This window comes from Emys orbicularis, chromosome 3 (genome assembly GCF_028017835.1).
Source record: "Emys orbicularis isolate rEmyOrb1 chromosome 3, rEmyOrb1.hap1, whole genome shotgun sequence".
Lineage (NCBI taxonomy): Eukaryota > Metazoa > Chordata > Testudines > Emydidae > Emys > Emys orbicularis.
Window position 1 is genome coordinate 91,669,145 of NC_088685.1, and position 24,364 is coordinate 91,693,508.

The 24,364-nt window shown below is 40.5% G+C and overlaps 1 protein-coding gene across 1 annotated transcript in view; it reads left to right on the plus strand.

Annotated features, from left to right (window-relative positions):
- The window catches only part of NT5DC1 (5'-nucleotidase domain containing 1), a 252,604-nt gene extending 228,787 nt beyond the window's left edge, over positions 1–23,817 (plus strand). Inside the window, exons 11-12 of the mRNA XM_065402104.1 lie at positions 892–1,060; positions 23,699–23,817. Coding sequence (XP_065258176.1) covers positions 892–1,060; positions 23,699–23,817 — 288 coding nt within the window. The remainder of the gene's footprint in view (positions 1–891; positions 1,061–23,698) is intronic.
- Positions 23,818–24,364: the final 547 nt, after the last annotated feature.

Consider the following 24,364-nt stretch of genomic DNA (forward strand, 5'->3'; position numbering starts at 1 on the left):
TGGAGTTTTTTCTGACTGCTGCGGTAGAATATAGCATCTCTGAAGGTGAATTGCAGAGCAACAATAACAACAATAAAATCAGAAAAAATGTTTAATACATGTTAAGTCTTTAAGACTTATATAGAGAGAGATTATCAGATCTTCACTTTTTGCGAGGGGACCTGAATAATAATTCCCAAGAGCAGGGAAGGATGAGAGAAGGATGCTGAATCTTAGACAATCAAAATAATATTTTCCCTATGAAGAACAGGAGTACTTGTGGCACCTTAGAGACTAACAAATTTATTAGAGCATAAGCTTTCGTGGGCTACAATCCACTTCTCCGAAGAAGTGGGTTGTAGCCCACGAAAGCTTATGCTCTAATAAATTTGTTAGTCTCTAAGGTGCCACAAGTACTCCTGTTCTTTTTGCGGATACAGACTAACACGGCTGCTACTCTGAAACATTTTCCCTATGGTTACTCTGACATTCAGCATACACTCTCTCCTAAAGTGAGAGAAGGCAGAACGGTAGCTGAGGTTACAGCCGCATGCATCATGATGTCTCAGGTCCTCCAGCAAAGAGCGGGAAGTGAGGTATTCATATTACCTTAGATGGAAAAACAAATTGAAGAAAACAATGTTTAAAGCAGACTTTATATGTCATAGAGAACCAGTTAAGAGCAAAACTGAAAGGTTTGGGGTGGTTTTGGTGTTTTTTCCCAGTTTGCTTTTTCAGTCATGTTGCTTGTAAGAAATAATAGTTTTATTAAGAAAACAGTGGATAGCTTCAGAACTTCTTAAAATAATATTTGTGGGCTAAATAGAGAAGGAAGATACAATATTGACTAATTATAATGATTGAGTTTATGTTGGGGTTTCTAATTTTATTTATTTATTTATTTAATTTCAGGGACATCACCCAAAAGCTCCTTATTCAGTATCTAAACAGTGGGGCTCTTTCTTTGTGGACAGCATCTCAGGATTGGAAAGTGCAGAGGAAACCTTAACTAACACATGGTCTTGCAAATGTATCAGTGCTTATAGCACTATTGCAATTCCAAGACTTGAAGCAATAGCAGGTAAGGAAGACTGTTCTTATTAGTGAATATTTAAAGTGTCCAGAAGTAATGCTTTTACATTGTAGATACTACCTTGAGAGAAATTCTATTTTCAAAACCCATCAAAACTAATGTTCCTGATAACACTCAACAGTAAACGGCCAGTCACTATTAATTATTTTGATGGTTATTTTCATAATAGTTGTAGGCTGGACTAGTTTGATTTTCATGGGTGCCTTTAAATATTCAGACTTTTATCTGATTCTCTTTGGTTTGACAATGGGGCTGGACGTTCACTGAAGGATTTCTTCTATTTCTTGGTTTTTGCCTGGTCTTTCTCACAGAATTTTGCTACGTCTGCTCTTAGTGCAGAGCAAAACTAGGAGCTAGACACACAAGCTAAGTTAGCCTTTAAAAAAAAGCCAAAACTATTTGTTTCAGTTGATTTATCTTTTCTGGATCAGTTCACCTCTTTATCTGCAAAACAGGCCTGTCACCAGCAGTGGCAGTATGCTTTAACCCTGACCTAAAAGGGCTACCTCTCTGGAGATGAGAGGCAAGTTCAGACTCAAGGTTCATGCAACCATCTGTCTGTCTATTGAGACTGCCAACAAGGGTGCCAGTTTTGGTGGATTTTTGATATTATCACATGCCTAACAGAACCTGGACTGAGACCACTAACTCATTTCATTTTGTTAACCAAGCAGCATCTTATATGAATAACTTTGCATTCACAGTAGACTTGAGCTGGATTCAAAAGGTTGATGACCTACTAGTAGTGGTGAAGAGTTCTTCTTCCATTACCAGTCCTAGTCTAACCCATTCAATTTCCATGCTGAATACTCTTAACTCTTCATATCTTAAAGGAGTACATAGGTCATTGAATAAGTGTTATGATTAATTCAAAAAGTGCACCATTTAAAAGCCTCTTGGCTCAGTGTTGAGTCTATTTCATGCATAAAAAGAAAGAATAACTAGTCTGAGAGAGAATTCCAGAATTGCCCAACAAAGTTAATTCTACAGCCATTGCCAGCACATAGGCTGAATTACTACTCACCCTTACAAAGGGCGATAATGTTTAGTAATCAGCTAAAGATACCACTGAATAGTTCTGTTCTGTGCCAGTATATTCTGAGAATGCAGCTACATTATAAGGATATTACAAAACAATTAGCCTAATACAATGTAACTTAATTATATTCTATCCTTTGCTGCAGGCAAAGTTTCTATCATTCCAAAGTTAAGTGGCCCAATTACCTCTAGCCATGAAAAGAACTAAGGGAAAGGAAACCTCCGTGAAGTTCCCCTCACAGAGTTTTCCCTGATTCATTCTAGTGGGTAGGGTTTGCTTACCCTTTGACAGCATTTTTGCCTTTGGATGCCATGGGTCCAGGGGAAATCTGCAGGGTCGGCCCTGTTTTGGGGCTACTTCCCCCACTCCAGTTCCCTGAAAACACAGCTCTTTTTCCTGGGCTGGCAAAGTCTTGAAGGGAGATTTCCCACTTCAGATGGTGGGGGACAGCACAAAGGTTAAGGCTGCTTTGCAGGCCTTAGAGGGCAGTGCATTGCACACTGACTCTCCCTCTCCCTCTCCTAGTCCTTCTCCACCTGTGGATTCTCAACACTGCAGAGTAGGGTGACCAGACAGCAAGTGTGAAAAATCAGGACGGGGGTGGGGGGTAATAGGAGCCTATATAAGAAAAAGACCCAAAAATCGGGACTGTCCCTATAAAATCGGGACATCTGGTTACCCTACTGCAGAGGGTTCTCTGTGGTGTCTGGATCCTGGCCACATGGGGCGGAAGAATTGTGTGTCATGGAGCGTTCCCTCAATGTGATAAATATTAGGGGAATGATGACTCTGGAGGCTAAGATGTAACCGAGGCACATGAGCTAAGGGAAAAATCAGAACCAACATTTTTAAACTTGTAACTGTGCACATTATAGTAGAGGATAAGTAGAGCTGTATAAGAACTTTATACACTTCTTCAAAGAGAGAGTTTTTAAAAGGTCCATTCATTATTTGATGTTGGGGAGGTCCTGACCCCACTGCAGTGACTTGTCTGACTGACTTTAGGACAAGCTGTGTAAGTCTTGTTTGTCTTGGCTGGCCTAACCTTGATTTTTTGGCAGAGATTGTAAGTTCTGGCTTTGCTGCATTTGTTTTGGAATAACTAGCTAGACGACCAGCTCTACGCGGTTGATGTGCTCTGGAGTGCTTTCTTTTTCCCCACCAGTATGCTTGTTCCTGTCATGTCACAAACACATCGGCCATGCCTGAAGGACATTATCATTTAAAAGCAAAGATCTGACAGAAATGTTCATGGAAATCCAAAGAATGACTTTGTCACAGGCTGGCTGGCCTTTAAGGGTTCAGCCTGTGACAGATCAGCTACCCTCCCTCACCACCAGCTGATCCTAATCGCCTGGAGATCACGTGGCTCAACTTAGATACCAGACCCAGCTGCTGGGGGAGAGCTGGAGATTTCCATAAAGAGCAAGGTGAGCTTAGCTGGAGTCAGGAGACCCAGAAGAGAGGAGATGGGGAGTGTCTTCTCTCTGAGAAGCAGCCTGAGGGAAGGCTGAGAAGTGGAAAGGAGAGAAGAGCAGACAGGGTGAGTTGGAAACCTGACTGGAGGCAGGTACCCTGATGAGCTGCAGCCTGCCTGAACTCCTGTGGGAGGGGAGGAGTGGGCCAGCCCCTGGCTATTGGGGTTGTTTGAGGCACAAGAGGAAATGCTGAGTCATGGGGAAAGACTATGAAGGCTGAACTGTGCCTGTCAGGAAGACAAGGCCTGTTGAGCCTGGTGGAGCTAAAGATTCAGTTCTCACATTTTTAGTTGGATTTCAATAAAGAATTTTGCCTCCCTGGAAGGAGCAGGACTTTGCAGAGTGGTCTGGCTGAAGGGACAGGACACTTGCAGTTGGAGTAGGCCAAAAGACAATGGGAAACTGAGGCAAGGGTTCTGCAATACCACATCTGGCCAGAAGAGGGCAAACTGAAGTGGCAACTCTGCCAGAAACTTGTGTACTGTTTTTTCATAGATTCATAGATTCTAGGACTGGAAGGGACCTCGAGAGGTCATCGAGTCCAGTCCCCTGCCCTCATGGCAGGACCAAATACTGTCTAGACCATCCCTGATAGACATTTATCTAACCTACTCTTAAATATCTCCAGAGATGGAGATTCCACAACCTCCCTAGGCAATTTATTCCAGTGTTTAACCATCCTGACAGTTGGAACTTTTTCCTAATGTCCAACCTAAACCTCCATTGCTGCAGTTTAAGCCCATTGCTTCTTGTTCTATCCTTAGAGGCTAAGGTGAACAAGTTTTCTCCCTCCTCCTTATGACACCCTTTTAGATACCTGAAAACTGCTATCATGTCCCCTCTCAGTCTTCTCTTTTCCAAACTAAACAAACCAAATTCTTTCAGCCTTCCTTCATAGGTCATGTTCTCTAGACCTTTAATCATTCTTCTTGCTCTTCTCTGGACCCTCTCCAATTTCTCCACATCTTTCTTGAAATGTGGTGCCCAGAACTGAACACAATACTCCAGTTGAGGCCTAACCAGTGCAGAGTAGAGTGGAAGAATGACTTCTTGTGTCTTGCTCACAACACACCTGTTAGTGCATCCCAGAATCACGTTTGCTTTTTTTTCAACAGCATCACACTGTTGACTCATATTTAGCTTGTGGTCCACTATAACCCCTAGAGATCCCTTTCTGCCATACTCCTTCCTAGACAGTCTCTTCCCATTCTGTATGTGTGAAACTGATTGTTCCTTCCTAAGTGGAGCACTTTGCATTTGTCTTTTTAAAATAGTGAGTATTATATCCAGAACAGGGACAATATTTTAGTAGAATGGGTTGATACTTTTTAAACAATTTTTTTTTCCTTTAAAAAAATGACCTTTTTTTACCAAAACAAAATTTTCCATCAAAAATTGTCAGCATTGTTGAAATTTTACATTTTATCACAAAAGCTTTTGGGGTTCTAAATTTTCATCAAAAACCCTATTGAATATGTTATCGATAACAGGGTTTTTGTAAATGAAAATTTTCCATAATGTTTTTTATCATTTTTAATTTTTAAAATAATTGGGAAAAACATGAAAAAATTGGGGAAAAAATATGGGTGTGTTTTGAAAACTTTGAAACAACAGCAACTTTGAAATTTCAATTTTTATCATCAAAATAGGTTTGACCAGCTCTACTATGCCTTTTAGGAGTTATACCTAAAGATTTTACACATGTGAAAGTAAACGGTTCAGTACTCAGTTAGCAAAATAGCTACATTATAAGGGCCATTTATCAAAGAGTATTTATAGGAAAGGTCTTTTAAAGTAGGTGCTGCTGTCAGAGCTTTTGCTTTATCCCATACAATCAAAATATAAAGCTAGTTGTATGTTTTAATAGATAAAATGAGTACTTTGCTGAAGAAAATAGTCTGGTGGCATCTTTCAGTGATGGTGTCATATCTCCTTCAAAAAGAGTTTTGCTTCATCTCTATCCCCATTTTATAATAATAATACTCTTATATAGCTATCTTTCTATTTCAATAAAAATCATTGTTCTTTTTACTTCACTATCCTCACTTCAGAGATACTGAGGTTTTAAATGACAGTGGCATGGTGTGAGTTCAACAGTGGGGACAGAAATTCTAAATTCTAAGCTTGGCTGTGATACTGAGTATGTCTACACTGCGATAAAAGACCCATGGCATGGACATGGCTGGCCCAGGTCAGCTGACTCGGGCTCGCAGGGCTTGGGCTGCGGGGCAATAAAATTTCAGGGTAAACTTTTGGGCTCAGGCTAGAGCCTAGGGTCTAAACGCATGGCTACACTGTAATTAAAAACCAGCAGTTGGCCCATGCCAGCTGACTTGGCATTGCAGGACTCAGGCTAAGAGGGTGTTTCATTGTGGTGTAGCTGTTCGGGCTTGGGCTGGACCCAAGCTCTGGGACCTGCTCCCCTCACATGGTCCCAGAGCTCAGGCTCCAGCCAAGCCTGAACATCTACACCTCAGTTAAACAGCCCCTTAGCCCGAGCTTGAGTCAGCTGGCACAGGCCAGCTGCAGGTGTTTAATTGCAATAGACATACATAAGACCCCGCAAGGGCAGAAGGTCTCAGAGTCCAGGCTCCAACCTCAGCCTGAACATCTGTGCTGCAATTTTATAGTCCCACTGCCAGAGCCCCGCAAGCCAAAGTCAGCTTACCTGGGCTCTGAGACTTGGTGCCATATGGTTTTTATCATAGTGTAGACACTACCAGTAGCACTTACCCTCAGTTTCCCCATCTGTAAAGTAGGAATTGCTAGGTATTTTTATTATATATAAATAAAATGTTACTTAAAACATTTCCTTCCAGATTCAGATACCTCCCATCCTCGTTTCCTCTCCCTTCAACTCTCCCCTTTTTTCAGACTAGCTTTTTAAGATGTTAACTTTAAGTAAAGGTAACTTTTGTTTTTTCCATTCTGTCTTCCACCATTTGTACCAGCTTCAATGTGGAGCATCTTTGGTTGCTTCTCCAATCATCTGGCTGAAAATGACAGCAGATAATAGTATGAACATCCCATTCTCTTCAACAATAATCTGGGTTGCTCATTGGTTAAGAAAGAAAATATTCTCTGCCTTAATCCTAAAATTAGGATTTTAGCTGATACTATCATTGCCTCTTAAAATAGGACACCTGTCTTAATATTCCTTAATCATAAAACAAAGAATCATAGAATATCAGGGTTGGAAGGGACCTCAGGAGGTCATCTAGTCCAACCCCCTGCTCAAAGCAGGACCAATCCCCAACTAAATCATCCCAGCCATGGCTTTGTCAAGCCTGACCTTAAAAACCTCTAAGGATGGAGATTCCACCACCTCCCTAGGTAACCCATTCCAGTGCTTCACCCTCCTAGTGAAATAGTTTTTCCTAATATCCAACCTAAACTTTGTTTATTGTTAGAATTGCCCAGAGGACAAAAATAAGTAAACAAATAAAAATAGTATTATGTGGTGAGCCCCATGTATCTACTTCAGTTTGCAATGAAACTGAAATAAAACTGTGAAAGTGAAATAAGTGTTATTTTAAGATATTATCATCTTGACTTTTAAGCATTTTTAAGGAAGTCAACTAAATAGGAGAGTTGCATTCTGAATTGTACCTTTGATAAAGTAAAGGGGAACTGAGATAAAAAATAATTGTATTTATATAGCAGCTCAGCTCAAAGGGGCTGAAATCACTTCTATGAGCTAATTCTCACTTGCTTCCCCTAGAAGGTAGGGAAATATTTTGAAGATGTGGAAACTGAATCACACAGAGGTTAAGTGACTTGTAGTCAAGTCCCTTAACCAGGAGGCCAACCCTACAGTCCGTGCTCTGTCTTTGTGTCCTTCCTCAATTTCAATCTCCATCAGTTTCCGTTCACATTCTCCAAATAGAAGAATGGTGGTGGCCATATTTTCAAAAGCAGCCTCCAAAATTATATGTACAGTTTTGCATACCAGTTTGTACATACAGATTAGAGGCTTTGCATGTCTGAGGTTTTGCATAAACCTGGGTGTGTAAAATATCACCTCCTTTTTCAGAGGCTGTGTTTCAGTCACTTAGAAAATATGGCTCTGACATCTTGTTTGGTGTGAGGGGTCTCTCATTCTCACTTTTTGCTGTTGACTTTTGATCATGTTACCCATTATCCATTTAAATATATACATGTCCTGTTCAGTGTAGCTATTCCATCAACAATAGCTGGTATTATATATGGAGGATGTCAGGTCTAAACAATATATTACTTTCAAGCGAAGTATTTTCTTATTTCAAAAGGCCACTAAATGCCAAACCATTAGTAGTGCCAATGCCACTGTTTTTAATTTGACCAGGAGACTAATATTTTTCTTGGTCCCAAGGTCTACAGCAATGATATAAACTGTCATGATTTTATTGTGAATCTCCTTATATTTGATATTTTTCTTATAGCCCCAGCTCCTGGAATCCTGTGATTATATAAGAGTCTGAGACTGAGTTCTCTCACTCACTCACGCTTTTAAAAAAATTTCTACCTCTCATGGTTGCAGAGAAAAGCTTGAAAATGTGAAACCTAAAGGCCCCAAGCCCAGAAGCCAAATAAAAAGAACTCAACATTTATTAGTTTTTACAAAATCTCAGAATTTAGGCCAATCTCAAGATTTTGGGGCCTGTCTCATAACTTTTGAATGCTTGAGGTTGGGAGTACTGCTACAGACAAGGAACAAGAGAATGAGCCACCTGGAAGCTTTAAAATAGGTGTGGTTTAAAGAAAAATTAGTGGAAAATCTAGATATTTTCTGGGTGTAACCTTTATTTTACATTTTATAGCTGTTCTTTTAAAATGCAAACATTATTTTATATTCAGACACGCATTTCAAATCCATTCTCATTTGGGTTTAGGAGGATAATGCATATGTTTGGAAATCTAACAAACCATCTAAAATCCAGTCATGCTGTGCCCATGTAAGTGCATAAGTATTCCTTCATGCCTTATCATTATTGCAATTAACTGATGGAAGAGCAAGATCCCAGTTGGTGGTATAATTTGTCAAAGCCATCTCTTTAAAGATGCCGAAGGGGGTATATTCTGTCTCCCAAAATATGCAAAGGGTCTAGGGGGGTCACTCTGCTTGTTGTGTAAATGTGATGATAAAATTGCCACTGAACCGTGTCAAAGAAGCTCATGTTTCTGCTTAGAGATGCAAATTATGGGCGCGATAGAAAACAGAAGACAGATGTACCTGGTATAGTAGAAGTATTCTAGATTGCACCTCATACATCTGCACAATTCTATATTTTGCACCAAAAAATAACCGTTCCACATCTCTCCTTCAGTAAATATTTAATAGCTGAGTAGTCTAGAAAGATCTCATATTGCTAAGAAGTCATTAATTTTACCATTTATTTACTGGTATACTCGGAAATTTATCATAAATAATTAAGACTAAACTACAGTTGTCAAACATAAACAAAGTACATATTATGAGGCATTTGTTCTATTTTTTTCAATTACATTTCTTCAGTTAAGGTCCATTGAAATTAATGGGAGTCTTTCCAGTGCCTGCAGTGGGGTTACAAGCCTGTACTTGCTCAGATACTACAATGTGAAGGCCCTGTAAATACTTAGATAAATAAATTGCTCGTTCATTGGCAGAATCCATTAATCTGAAGTGTATCCCAGTCATTAGTGCAGATTAGTGAGGTTCAGCTGTATATTTTTTAGTCTCCAAGTACAAAGATAGAATGCTTCTCTACAGTATTGACCTGTACCTAACTTTAAAAAAAGGTTGCGCAAATTTAGACCTTTCTTATGCTTGAATGGTAGTTTCCATGGAAAATCCTGAAAGATTATTTTTTATAATGGAAGCACTGAGGGAAGAAAGGCTTTTTTTAAATAAATTACATAATATGTTTAGTGAACTGGATCATTTCAAATTTCTGATGTTTCTGTGGGGGTTTTCCTACAAGTGGATAAATTGTCATCAAAGAGAAATTGCTGCAGAGAGGATTTGTGTTTTAAATATATTGCCAGTATCTTGCTCTGAAGCATTGTTTGCATACATCTGAACTGAAAAGCATCAGCTGTTTTGAATTGTTGTAGTCTTGATTTGAGAGATATAAAGAGTGCCAACACTGCAGATTACTATTTAAAAGAAAATAAATTTGTTTCCTCATATGAAAATTAGTGCTGAAAACCACAATAAACTGCTTTTTGATAAAAGCAAATGTACATTAAAACTGGCTTGTAAAGAGTCTTTGGGTCACCTTATTAAAGAAAATTGTTGAACTATTTGGTATGATTCTTTGAGAATTACTTTGAACATAAACAGTACGTTTCCTTTTGTTTGTATTATGATTTATTAAATCCTTTTGGCCCCATATAGATGTATTGACTTGTGCCCCTGGAGTTCTTATCAAATCATGCATAACCCTAAAGATTACTTACTCGCCAATGACTGACAGAAATGTTCCTGTAATCTTTCTTCTGCACTGTGACATGTCAAAGCATAGCCACCTCTAAACGATTAAAGGGGTAAACATATGGGCAACTCATTAAGGAGGGAGAACCACTCAGTTATTTCCACTGTAATGTTATCCTTCAACTCAGGCAGTATAATTTCATTTTCAGGCTGTAATTGGGTCCTGACTGGATCCCAGAGCAGTAGGATGGTGCATATCCTTTAACCGGACTTGAAGAATCGTTTTTCTCAGTATCCTAAAATTTTACTGGAAATGGTTACAGCCTTTATCCCGTCCTATCATCGAACGTACATACTGTGGGTTGGTATTCAGCCTGCCCCTCCTTGATTAACAAGATAACTCAAAACAACTCGAGGACAAAGCTTCTCCCAGTCATGGCTCTTGTCTAGGATTTCTCCCTTTATGGCTTCTCAGTCACAATCTAGCAGTCTACTCCTACTTCCCTTATATCCAGGGTAGCATTAATGAACCACACCTGCCCTATTCAGCGAATAAGAATCAATCAGAATTCCCCTGCAGGGTTCCAACTCCTGCTGACAGGGTCTGCCACTCTGTTACAATTACTTTCTACAATTAAGTCTTCAGTGCAGACTTAACTCATGCTCAGCTACTGTTTTTTTCCCTTAACATGCTCTGTGTTCACACATCCACAGCCTCTATCAATGCCACAAGGCAAGGCAGCCACCACTCCCTGAGCTGAAGGGAAGAACCCAAGGTACCTTTTAACATGTATTGCTACTTTGAGGTAACTGCAATAAAAATATACAGTCACAGGCAGTCACAGCAATCCAGATGTTATGGTCCTCCAGTTCTTTCCCGTAAGCCCCCTGGACATTCATGCCTGTATACCACTTTGCCGTCTACCTGTGCTCTGGCTCCTGACCAGAAGTTGACTGTCAATCTGTATCCGCATGGCATCCTACCTGAAGTTTACAGATTGTCTGCTTGCAGTTTCTCCAGCTTCATCCATCTCCAGCAAGACAAAGTCCACTAACAATCCCATGGAACAGTGAAACTCTTACTTAGGCCAGGTGTGGGTTATAATCTTTTGCAGCATTGATATGTCAGTCAGCAGTGAGATGAGGTGTGCTGGCAAAAGGTCCTAGCATAGATGCAGTTCTACTGACAAATGGTTCATTTGCTGATAAAGATTATTTTGCTTGGGGGTGGGCTGAAATAATCTATATCACTCTTTTGCTGGTATGAGTTGGATCCATACTAGGAGCGCTGTGCCAGTGTAGTGTACGTACAAAGCCTTCCACGTGTAGACCTGGCCTTAGGTTTCAAACCTTCAACTTCATTCCCCCCCGATGCTCAGACACTGCCTTAGTGCCTGCAGTTGAGTTTTTAGTGTCCGCCATTAAAACCTTGTTAGGTAGTTCTACAGGCTGACTCATTCAAGCATTTAAAGTCAGATAAAGATAGAAATACACAAGGTTTCTAAAGAACTTTCCTCTCTCCGTGCTTTTTTTTACCATACAGATCATTAAGGGAATGTTGTTATTTTATAATTTTTGTTTGACTCATTTTATTCTATATTTAGTTATATTAGTTAATTTCAATTTCTCTTTTAATTTATATATATCCTAAACAAGAAATATACTGAAGAAATTTATCTCTTGACTAAACCTCATCATTTGCACAGAATTTGAATTACATAGGAGATGGAAAGTGTGAGGGAGAATGTTCCTTTTGGACCAGTCTGCTCCTTGGCCATTCCACCTTTTTCCCCACAGTACATCTTTGGAGAGAAAAACAGAAGCTACATATGGTGGATAGGGTATTCTGCTTGGCTGTCTGTCTTATTTCCATATCCCGTCACCCCGCCATTTCCGTGTTTGGTTGTCTTGCATTACATGTCAAAAGGAGACATCCAAACCAAAACGTGGTATCATGTTCAGGCTGGACTTACCCAGGATGCTTCAAATGCTGAAGGCATCCTGTTCTGACTGATAAATAGTCTGCATTTTTGCCTGGCTGGTATACATTTTAATAATCTCCTGCCACTTGACTGCACTCCTATTCAATTCTACCTTTCTGCTGCTGGCTGGTCATTGTCTTCTCCTTGAAGTGTGAGAACCTAGCATACTACTATACTATGGATTGTGGAACATCCAATATCCAAAACATGTCTGGCATCAGCATTTCAAAGAGGAGCAGCAGCAGCAGACAGCTAGGCAGGGAAGGAAGGCATATATGAGTCTAGCATTGGGATACTTGCCCTAAATAGGGAACACACCAGCAGATGCAACTGCATGAGGAACATACCTGCACCCAGGACCAGCACTTAAGTGGGGAAAATAAGGCTGAATGCTTGCCTGCTCAAATTGGAGAAGGAGACAAAATGGGGGTGTCTGCCTGGGATGGAAAGATGGGTAAATGAGTGTCTAAATTGTGGGGTGTGCATTGGGGAAGTGCATAGTTAGGGGTCTGGAGAAGAGTGTCTCTGTTGTGAGGAGGGTGGTTGCAGATAATTGCAATGGGAAGCAGGCATTTCTGCTATCACCTGTGCTTTAAACATACGGTCCTGCTCTCTATCCAAGCCAGGTGACTCCAGGCAATGTTTCAAATATTTCCATTGTGTACAGCAAATTTGGGAGCAATGGTCTAGTAGTTAATGGAACTCATGTGACCTATTTGATTTCCACCTCAGCCATAGACTTTTTAGTGTGACCTCAGGCAAGTCACTTAGGGCAGGTCTACACTAGCAGCTCTGCATCAGCACAGCTACATAGATGCAGCTGCGCTGCTATAGCACGTCTGGTGGAGACACTGTACGCCGACAGGAGAGCCTCTCCCATCGGCATAATTTCTCCACTTCCGCGAGAGGCGGAAGCTATGTTGGTGGGAGAGCGTCTCCTGCCAACATAGCACTAGTGTGGACAGCACTTAGGTCACTGTAACTTGTGTCGCTCGGGGGGAAGTGTCTTTTTCACACCCCTGAGCGATGTAAGTTAGACTGACTTAAGCGGTAGTGTGGACCTGCCTTTGGACTCAGATTTTTAAAGGTATTTAGGCATTGCTGCTCTCAGTGTTGGAATGCCTAACTGATTTAGGAACCTAAATCTAATTTTCAAAAGGGCTCTAGGCACTTAGGGTCTGGGCCTTAACCTACTTTGGACCTCATTTCCCTGTCTGTAAAATGAGGATAATAGCACTTCTGTACGTAACAGGGATGTTGAGGATAAAATCCATTACTTATTGTGAGACATTCAGATACTGAGGTGATGAGAGCCATATAAGTAGCACAGAGAGATATCTTTCAAAGGATACTTACACATTGATTATGAAAATCCATAGTGATATTTTCTAGCCTGCATATCACTTCGGGGAGGGGGCCAAAACATTTTTTTCTTCAATTTCTTTGTGTTTTGATTCATTAAAAAATTAGGAAGAACTTTGTTTGCATCTGACATGTTTTTCCTTAACTGCTAGGAAATCTGATTTGCTCCCCCTTTGTCCTCTCTCCCCCTACTTTTTTACTTTTCAGTATAAGGGTGTGCATGCAGCACTGGTGACTGTCATCGCTGTTAGAAAGAATGTTTCACTCTTGCTGACTTCAGTGTTTCAGAAGCTTTGTTTTAACAGGGCAGACACCTGATCTCCTGTTTAGGAAAATCAGCACTGGAACCTGCTGAAGAGAAATAATCGACATCAGATAAATCCATTTCTGATTTTGCTTTTTGCCACTGGAATGCTACAGCTCTTTGAGTGTTATGAAACAGAAGTAGCTCCTCTAATTCTTGGAAATGAAGAAGTTTGGTGTTTGGAAAGACCCATCCATGCTATATTTTACATGTAGAAAGACTACTCCCAGTAGAGAGAGAAGGTGGGTGGAGTAATATCTTTTATTGGACCAATTTTTGTTGGTCCAATAAAAGATATTACTTCACTCACCTTGTCTCTCATATCCTGGGACCAACACAACTTCAACAACACTGCATACAGCTCCCAGTAGATCATTTGGAAGTTCCCTCATTCTGCAACGACAGTTCAGCTAAGCATGTTATTCCAGTAACACCATTTACTACTTTTGTCTTCAAACTCATTTTTATTTAAAAATGGAATATTTTCCACCTTTTTCTTCAACAACTTTTAAATCTAAGCAAAGGTGGCACTATGTGGGGCAGATTGTCAGCTGGTGTAAACCTTCATCATACCTCCATTAGAACTATGACCATTTACATCATCTGAGGATTTGTCCCTATCTGTATAATAATATCACCTGGAGATAAAACCCTATGGTATGGGTAAATGGTTTCAGGACTTGTCACTATTCAGCCTTTTGATTAATCTTTCGAAGGCCTTCCTGAGTGATTTCCTCATTTAATAATTTCCTGTTAGAGTGACAGGATTTTTACTTTTTCCAAAATAAAGTCCACAGTTAAAGGGTACATTGAAGTATCTATGTAGTTGATGGGGATTTCTGTATAATAATCTGGAGGATATTTTTGGATGGAGTTACAAATTCCCCTTGCTGTTGACTATTTAAAGTTGTAACAGTTTTGTTTGCCCTATTGACTGGAATGGCATTGACCTCAGAAAAGGAAAGGAGAAGGAAGTTCTGTTTTCTGAACGGCTTCCTATTCCCCATGAGGAACGCTGCTGTAGTATCAGGGTTAAAAAATGTTGGCTCTGCCTGTATGGGTCAATAGTGCAAAATGATTCATAACTTTCCTCCATATACTTCAGAAAAAGTCTGTTTTTGTCTCGGACTGTGTTTTTCATTGGAAAAATACCTTCCCATCTGCAGAGCTTATTTAAGATTATTTTGGTTTAATATACCAGGTTGTTCCTAGGAAATCTCAGAAAGGATTGAGACTTAATACTTAAGTTTACCCAAGCAGGCCTTGTGTCTAGATTAGGTTATAATTGTCTTCTATGCATTTACTTGAATCTTTTACTAATCACTCAGAATAATACTCTTTCTTTCTCTGTGGATATGGGGCTGCAACTCCAACAACTTTAAAAAAATAAAAATAAATAAACAGCCTGTGACTCTGATCTGACTGGTTTGTGAGATGTACCAGCACACAGTGACTGATAAGGATTCAGAGATCCCTATCAACCGCTTAATAAATGTGGTATCCATTGGCATCACCTAAAACAGTGGTTTTAAAACTTTTTTTCTGGGGACCCAGTTGAAGAAAATTGTTGATGCCCGTGACCCAACGGAGCTGTGGATGAGGGGTTTCGGGTGTGGGAGGGGCTCAGGGCTGGGGCAGAGGGTTGGGGTGCAGGAGGGGGTCAGGGCTCTGGGCTTGGGGTGCAGGCTCTGGGCTGGGGCCAGGAATGAAGGGTTTGGGGTGCAGGAGGTGGCTCCAGGTGAGGGGGGGCTCAGGGCTGGGGCAGGGGATTGAGGTGCGGGGTTGGGGCGCAGGTTTACCTTGGGCAGCTCCCGGGCAGCGGTGCAGCGGGGGTGCAGAGGCAGGCTTCCTGCCTCTCCTGGCACCGTGGACCGCGCTGTGCCCCGGAAGCGGCCAGCAGCAGGTCCGGCTCCTAGGCAGAGGTGCACAAACGGCTCCACATCAGTCACACCCGCAGGCACTGTTCCCCCCCACCCCCAGTTCCCATTGGCCGGTTCACCAGAACTGGCCAATGGGAGTGCGCAGCCGATGCTCGGGGCAGAGGCAGTGCGTGGAGTCCTGTGGCCCCCCTGCCTAGAATCCGGACCCGCTGCTGGCCGCTTCCGGGGTGCAGCAAGGTGTTGGAAAAGGTAGGCACGAGCCTGCCTTAGGTAGGCAGCACTGCCGACGGGACTTTTAACATCCCGGTCAGCGGTGCTGACCAGAGCAAGGCGACCTAGTGTCTCACATGCCGCGACCCAGTACTGGGTCACGACCCACGGTTTGAAAAATGCTGATCTAAAATATGTTAGCAGCGGAGCCTAGGTACTGTAATGAATGTTTCCATCTTAATAAGTGGAATTTCACTTACAGTGATCATTATTAAAAACTTAATAATTACCATGGCATTTGCAGCACTATTACTCTATGCTACTCCATGTTCTCTAAGTAAACTAAGTATGAGAATGCAGAAATGACTGGGTGAGGTTCTGTGGCCTGCGTTATTCAGGAGGTCAGACTAGGTTATCACAATTTGACCTTAAAATGTGTGAATGCTGTCATTAGTTAGTTAGTTGGTTCATGGTAATGATCAAGTTGCTAAGGTTACTTACAGAGTAAGCAGTGTTCTTCACAGTTCACTTGAACTTTGCACTTACCACAGCTGATTTGGGAGTAAAGAAGAGAGACATATAGAGTCATGATAAAATATCTTATGTTGGTTTTCCCAGAAATGTATGCCCTTTTCTCAATTAAGCAAACACAGTGAAATGAAAGAGGATTTCATTACCTCAACCCTCGTCTGGATAAATAATAAAATGAAAGTAAATTGCAGTCCAGTTCCTAGTTCACATTGCAAAAACCACCATCATCATTGGCACTAACTGGCATCCTTTGGGCAATCTGAGCTGAAAGGACAAAAATGAGTGTCTGCAGGATCTACTTCTTACTGACCATTAACCTCAGGAGGAAGATGAGGGACAGAGATGTTGTGATTTTCCCAGTGCCATCCAGCAAGTGGGTGGGTGGCAGTCAGAAACTGAAGCCAGATTTCCTGTCTCTCTCTTCCATAATGCAAAAGCAGTGCTGATTTTAAACAATAAATAAATATAGGAATTAAGTCACCTGGCTGTTACCATCCCTTAAATCTGACTTTTACCCCTTGTAAAATAATGGAACAAATAATATGAGAAAAATTAGTAGATATCTAGAGGGTAGTGCAAACCTGAACAATGAGCATCTCATCAGACAAACCTGGTAACCCCTCCCAGCTTGGTATCATCAGCAAACTTTATAAGTGTACTCTGTATGCCATTATCTAAATATGTAGAAAGATTCACTCTCACTGCCCAATCTGTGGAGAAATCTGTTCCTTAGAGAAAAAGTACTGGTAGATTTCACTTTGTAAAATGCTCAATCCAGACCTTTTTCACAAACACATAATTTACCCAAACAAGAAAATACTAAAATATTGCATAACTGGGGGGAGGGAGAGGAAGAGGTGGCAGGAATAAAACTGCAAGTTCCCTCTTGTTTTTGCTATACATAAAGTGATGTTTTTATACTAGTGGTAATGGGTGAGAATATTCCACTTATGCATAGTATAACTTTCATTAACACAAAGGGCTACATTTTCAAATGTGGGTACCTTTTTTTCACCTCCAAAAATTTATTTCCCATCTGTTGCCTAGGTAAAACCTATATTTGCATGAACAAATGAGTTTTTGAATGTGCAGAATTGATTATCCTGTGGGCTAGTACTTGTTCATGCTTAGTGCAAGCAAATGTTCATTTTCATACACAAAAATAAGTTTTACACATGCAAGGGATGCATGAACAAATGTTATTGGTGCCATGTAGGTGACCTTATTTGAGAAGTTGGTCCAGTGTTTGTGTGAGCAGTAGATAGACAACCCTACCCTTAACGCCTAGCCTTTTCACAAAATACATTGTTTTGTGTTTGGCATGCATGATGTCACATTGTTGCAAGCCATTATACATCTTGTTACCTTTTGAAGAAGTTTTTGTGTTCAGTGTTTGTTTCTAAAAACTAATTTATCAATAAATATCAGCAAAGTTATAAGGTTGAGCCTGCTGATAAAAAATTTTCCTGCCATAAAAAATCTCCGCCCGCCGCCCCCCCCCCCCCCCCCCCCCGACACACACACACTCAGGTCACATTCATGTTGCTCCTTGTCAATTTTACTCTTGGGAGAGACTCAAAGTTGACAGCCAAAGTGAAGGAGATAAGGAGCAAAGGGTAAATGTGTCAAAAAATTCTCTGTATCAGAGGGGTAGCCGTGTTAGTCTGAATCTGTAAAAAGCAACAGAGGGTCCTGTGGCACCTTTAAGACTAACAGAAGTATTGGGAGCATAAGCTTTCGTGGGTAAGAACCTCACTTCTTCAGCAAAAAATTCTCTATAATCCTTCATTTCTGGTACATTATAAAGATGCTGAGAAATTCCTGCTTTGGTTTTTTTTTTTTTTTTTTTTTTACTTTTTTGTTATTTTGGAAGCTGTCAAAAGTAGAGCCAAGTGACAGTAATTTAATCTGGGCCATCAGCAGACTAGAAATTCAACCCATCTGTCCTTCAGCTGTTCTCAGGGCTGGCTCTAGAGATTTGTTGCCTGAAACAAAGTGGAAAAATGTATATCCCTGACTGTCCACAGTTACTCATACAATAAAACAGTCACTATGGAATTCATTCATAGTAGTTTCCATTCTCCTCTCCCCCTGTACTCTCTGCTATATCTGTACGACAGTGTGCATTGTTGTTTGCCTTCATTTTCATTCTCTCTGGTTTTGTCAGCTTGTGTCCTTTCCTATAGTTATCTGTGGGTTTGGGAGCTGCTTACCTGAAGCAGCTTTTTGTCCTATGTAGTACTGGCTCTCTTATGATTGGTAAGGGCCCTTAAGATGGAGCCCCATTAGTGCAAGTAAGAGGGGCTGCTAGCAGGATGTTCTGGGAGAAGGCCTGTTGTATTAATTTAGATGGAATATATGGGCCTTGAGCATCAAAGGTATTAACTTAACCCAGTTACTGTCCAACCTTAAACGGTGTTAAACAAGGTTTGGGGTTTGGTATACAGAACATAAGAACAGCCATTCTGGATCAGACCAAGGGTCCATCTAGCCGAGTATCCTGTCTTCCAACTGACAGAGACCTCAGCCCACTTAGTGTCATTGCAAACACACCATTAAACATCATTTTTATCTTTTATTAAAGATACAGAAAAATAAGGGGAAAACAGTTAAAACATGAAATGTAATGTATTAAGTAAAGCTTTCATTTCAACACCATCCCTTCTTCCCTCTCCCTGAAGGTGGAGTGAGCTTTTAGAAGGAACTTCCCCCTCTTCTCTCCCCCTCCATAGTTGACGGTCTCTTTGATAGTATTAAAGATGGTAATAACTGTCCTTTCAGGGAAAAGAGAAAAAGTTAGTTGAGATGGGCTGAAGCTGTAATTGTTGCTATTGTTAAAGTCCAATCCTGTTTCCTAAAAGACAAGACAAAACATACACACACAATGGGAAAGAAAAGAACAGCAAAAATAGAATATGCAGCCTCTGTCTCTAGTGTTGATTTTCACTTGAAGCCTGGAAAAACAGGCACAGCACAGTCTTATTAGCCACTCTGAAATCTGGCAAATTTGTACAAGCATCGGTCTATTTAGGGCATTGCATTTTGCTGCCTTTCTGATCTCAGGTTTTCAGCAGTGTTGCAAAATATACAGTCTTGGCAGCCTAATCCAGACTCTTACAGGAAGGCAAAAAGGAGAAGGGTAGGAAAAAGAAGAAATAAGGTGAGGAAGAAAAAGGACACGTGGCAGGAGTGTCAGGGAAACAAAGTTTCACATCCCAGGTGATGTTTGGGATTTAGCCAAAGCCAGTGGAGGTGGCAGTGTCATCTGAGTCCCTCTCTCTGGCCCAGTCTGTTCAGTACATCTCTCAGGATTATAACAGTGACCGTCTCAGGTCCCAGGAGAAGTTGGGGGTGGCAGCCATGATGATGAGACTTGCTCCTTCCCTTTCTCTTGTCTTTCAGTCAGCCAGAGCACCCCTCTGCTTTGCCTCCACCTGTCCTTATTTCCCTCCCCCCCCTCAAAGTGTCTTTTTAAGGACCCCCAAAGGGAGTGATGAGTAGAATAGCCCACTTCCTCACTATTTTGTCCACCAGTTAGGCATAATTTCTGACACACAGATTTTGAGTCACTGATTTCTGGTCCCACACTTCTCTTGTTTACTAGGCATGATTTTAAAACAGTCCTTGAATTATATCAGTAGGCCTTTTTGTTTGGATGAACCTAGTCTTTTTGTCTCCCTTTTGCACCTTTTCTCCACATTCATTGTTATAGGTTATTGTGACATTTTATGAACTTTAACTCACTTTTCACAGTTGAGCTCACAATTAGAGTAAATTGGCAGACCCAGTTATTACACCAGACCCCTTGATTCTGGATTTTACTCCCTCCTGTGGTCTGGAATAGCCCAGTATAGTCTACAAAAAATACCCCACCTTTTCACCTGAGTTCTTTGGGAAGAGAGGGAGTTGAAGTTTGGGGGGCAGTGTCAGGGCTTTATTTCATTATTTATTTATTCATGTGTGTCTCTGATTATAGTCTCTGTGATTTATATGGGCATTCATTTGTAATTGTTTATTTACTATAAATTAGATTTTGGCCAAAATGTTCAAACCTGACTGCCAGAAGTAAGGCTCCTAAAATTCCATAGTTAGGCACCTAAATATACATTTGGCCTTATTTTCAGAATTGCTAAGCATTTACAAATCCCATTGAAGCCAGTGGGAGCTGCAGAAACTCAATATCATTGAAATTCACATCATTTATATTTAGAAACCTAAATATGGATTTAGAATTTAAGCGAGGCACACAAATAAAATAAATCTTATTTAGTCAGGAGAAAAGAAGACTGAAAGGGGACATATTAACAGTTTCAAGTATGTAAAAGGTTGTTACAAGGAGGAGGGAGAAAAAATGTTTTTCTTAACCTCTGAGGATAGGACAAGAAGCAATAGGCTTATATTGCAAGGGAGATTTAGGTTGGACATTAGGAAAAACTTCCTAACTGTCAGGGTGGTTAAGCACAGGAATAAATTGCCTGGGGAGGTTGTGGAATCTCCATCATCAGAGATTTTTAAGAGCAGGTTAACCAAACACCTATCAGGGATGGTCTAGATAATACTTAGTCCTGCCTTGAGTGCAGAGGACTGGACTAGATGACCTCTCGAGGTCCCTTCCAGTCCTATGATTCTATGAGAGCCACATCTTGGGTTATCAAGCCATGTTACAAGGGTAGTTTCACAACCAGAAGGAAAACAGGTGAATGAAAATTAAGGCAAACTAAAAAAAAAAAAAATACACTATAATAAACAAGGAGTGCAGAGGAAAAGGAGACAGAAGAGAGGGACACACAGTGAATGAGTATCTCAATGATTGGTTGGTTGGTTGGATGATTGATTGTGTATGTTAAAGACATCCAGGGTGACAGAAGGAATAATTTTTTATGCAATTCATTATAAAAACAAAAAGTAAATATATGGCACAGCAAACAGTTTAGGGACAGGAAGTGAGTACCATTATCTCCATCTGTAGGGTGAACACAGAAAGACAGAATTAAATACCTGAGTTGGAATTGGGCCAGGATACCAGAGCCTGAAAAAATAAATGCAACTCTATCATCCTGTCTAAAATAAAGACGGGAACATAAAGAAAATCCCATCCACCCTTTGGAACTCCCTCCCCGACCCAAACAAGAGGGCACCAGGTTTGTTTGTGTCTGCACATTTGGATGACGCATATCCTCCACTCTGACTGCTCTGGTCCTAGGAGCAACAGGATGTTGAATTGTGTAAGAATTCTGCTTTCCAAAAGCAGGATTGTCGTCAGTGTCAGCAGCCGCAGTCAAGAAGTGTGGAGGGATGATATGGCATGTATTGCAAATTAAGGCAACAGTTGGGCCTAATTATTTAATCCTTGACAAAGCATTCCTTTATAATTAAAGGCACAAAATGCATTTCATACTTTACTATAAATACTTTCCCCTTTCTGGAGGAAATCTTGACTGAGGTATCTTGTGCCATCATGACTGTTCCATCAAAACAACAAAGCTGTTCTTAGTAATATAGTTTAATTACAATTCAATCTCATCTTAAAACCTATATTTCTTTTCTGCTTTACCTATGCTCCTTTTTTCTCCCTCTGCTACTGCTTTTATAATTCTCTGACTATTATTTTCTTTAATTGTTTTCTCTTATTTATATGGTTTAACTGTAACTCTGGTATATAATTCTGAACCTGAATTTTGTGGTATGCGTGCAATAAAGGTCTCTGTAAAGTTAATTATTCTTCAGTAAAATATTTATACAAAGTTTACTTTTCTAGACATCAGTTGTTATAACAGCTCTGTTACACATACTAGATCAATATCTGCCTTCACTGACTCTTTTGTATTCTCTGCTAGGTACTTATTAAGACTACATGGGTTGTCAGTGAAGGCAGAATTTGGTCTTACACTCTCAAAATGTGGGGTACTACTACTTTTCTACTATGTAACCTAATACATATGATTTTATTAATAGTTTCTAGAATGGATCAAAATACTAATGTGTTAATTTTACCCCTGGTTGAGTATAACCTTAAAGCTATAGATCTGAATGCTGCCTCTATATCTGCTTATAGACTGATTGTGAGTCAGAGCTGAGCTTTCTATTGTTGGCTGAGAATTTGTTTGTATTTCACAGAAGCAGATCAGCTAAAACTTAGATAACAAAACAAAAAAATTCCACCTCACTCCTGCCACACTCCAAAATGAGACTTGTCAGTCTTGTAACTCAACTGTTCAGAGATAAGCTTAACTGGTAATTCTTTTCCTTACCAGCCAATACACTGAAGTGCTAAAATTTAGCTCTGGTTTCTTTAATTTTGAATGATAGGAAAGCACCATTTTCTTGTTAATAGAAGAGGACTTTGTACCCTTTCCTATTTATTTTTCTGTTTCTAATTAAATATGAACACCGCTGAGAAGGGCTTAGCTAGCAGTAGGATTAAATAGCAAGGATGCAGAAAAGAGAGCTTTTACACAGTAGAGAGATATTTTCATTTATTCAACATTCTTCATACAATAAGAATGATGATTAACCCCTGCTCAGTCAGAAATTCAGATTCCTAGGAAGCCCTGATAGAAAATGAAAGTTTTATTAAGTCAGACTGAAAGAATATCTAAGGTCAAGGCTGCTGTGGGGGACGAGGAGGAGAATGATGGGGGGCAGGGCAAAAGGGGCCATTTGACCTGAGTCCTCCCCTTGAGAGGGCCCCCAAAATGATGAAAAGGTAGGAGCTGGATCAGGGATACCCCTCCCACTAACAGTGGGGCCAGAGCTCCAGGAGAGGCAGGGCCAGGCGTGGACTCCCAGCTCTCCGCAGGGCAGCATTCCCCCATCCCCTCAGGGAAGGTAGTAACCCCACAGGCCGGGACCCTCCCCTCTTTTTAACTCTTTTGTCTCAATGGTAACGTTTTTTGGAAGGGTGAAGGCCTCAATTTAAGATTTTGCCCAGGGCCTCCAAAACCTCTGTGCAACCCTGTCTAAGTTTGGGTGCATTTGGAGAGTCTCACAACAATAGCTGTGAAACAAGAACTGGTGGTATTCATAATTTCTTCTTGCTTGTTTTGGAATGGTAACTTTCTGAGGATCAGACTGTTGAAATAAGACAGAGGAGTGGTGATTTTGAGCATGAATTTATAATTGTTCCTAAATGGTAGATGCTGCAAATGTTTGGTTTGGTTTTAAAATAATTTTCAGCATTCTTGTGACTGTGTATTACCACAGTGATCAAGGAACAAAGCTACCAGTATCAAACTGAAGTTAAGTAAACTCCTTAATGCCAATGTGTAAGGTGGCTGAAGATGTCAAACAAGTACGTAGTCATGCTGTCCAATTCAGTTCTAATACCAATGAGCACACAAGCTCAAAGATTTAAGAGGAAAAAAAAGTACTTCTGTTCATCACAGGCTTTTTTTGGATGTGATAGGGGCTGTGTAACTAATTAGAACGTGGTATGTTTCTTTCTTTCAGATTTACCACTGGATTATAGATTTACCCGATTTTCCTCAAATAGCTTGGAAACTGCTGGTTACTATCCGAAACCTCCGAGGGCATTATTATCAAATGGTGAGCCAGTGACTACAAAATAGATCATATTCCACTTTTTCTTACATACCCTTGTAGTCCTGAACTAACTGCTGTCAGATGCTAATTGGTGAAAATACCATGCAATGCTCCATAAAATCAAGTGATGAATTTAAAAGTGGACCCACATGCAGACTTGCTTGTTACTATAGTACAACTGGAACAGAGGAGCACTGAGTACTTATGTATACATCTTCCTACCAAGCTACCTATCAGAAGTGCATTGAAACTAATTCATCCCAAATTACATGCTAAATTCACACCATTTTGAAGGACACTGTCTACATTCCCTATTTAAGGCCACAGCAACCTCCACTGCTACAGCAATTCGTGAGAGAGCTGATTGAGGAGGGCATAAAAACAGGACAAGAACACACAGTATCAAATGCTGTTTGTGATTATGTTTACAGTTAAAATCTAACTTATACATAAGATAAATTTATCTTTACCTAAGTCCCCCCATTATCACAGTATCTGAGTGATATAATACATGCAATCTATAATACATTTATTGTCTCAACACCTCTGGGAAGGAGGGCAGTGCTATTGTCC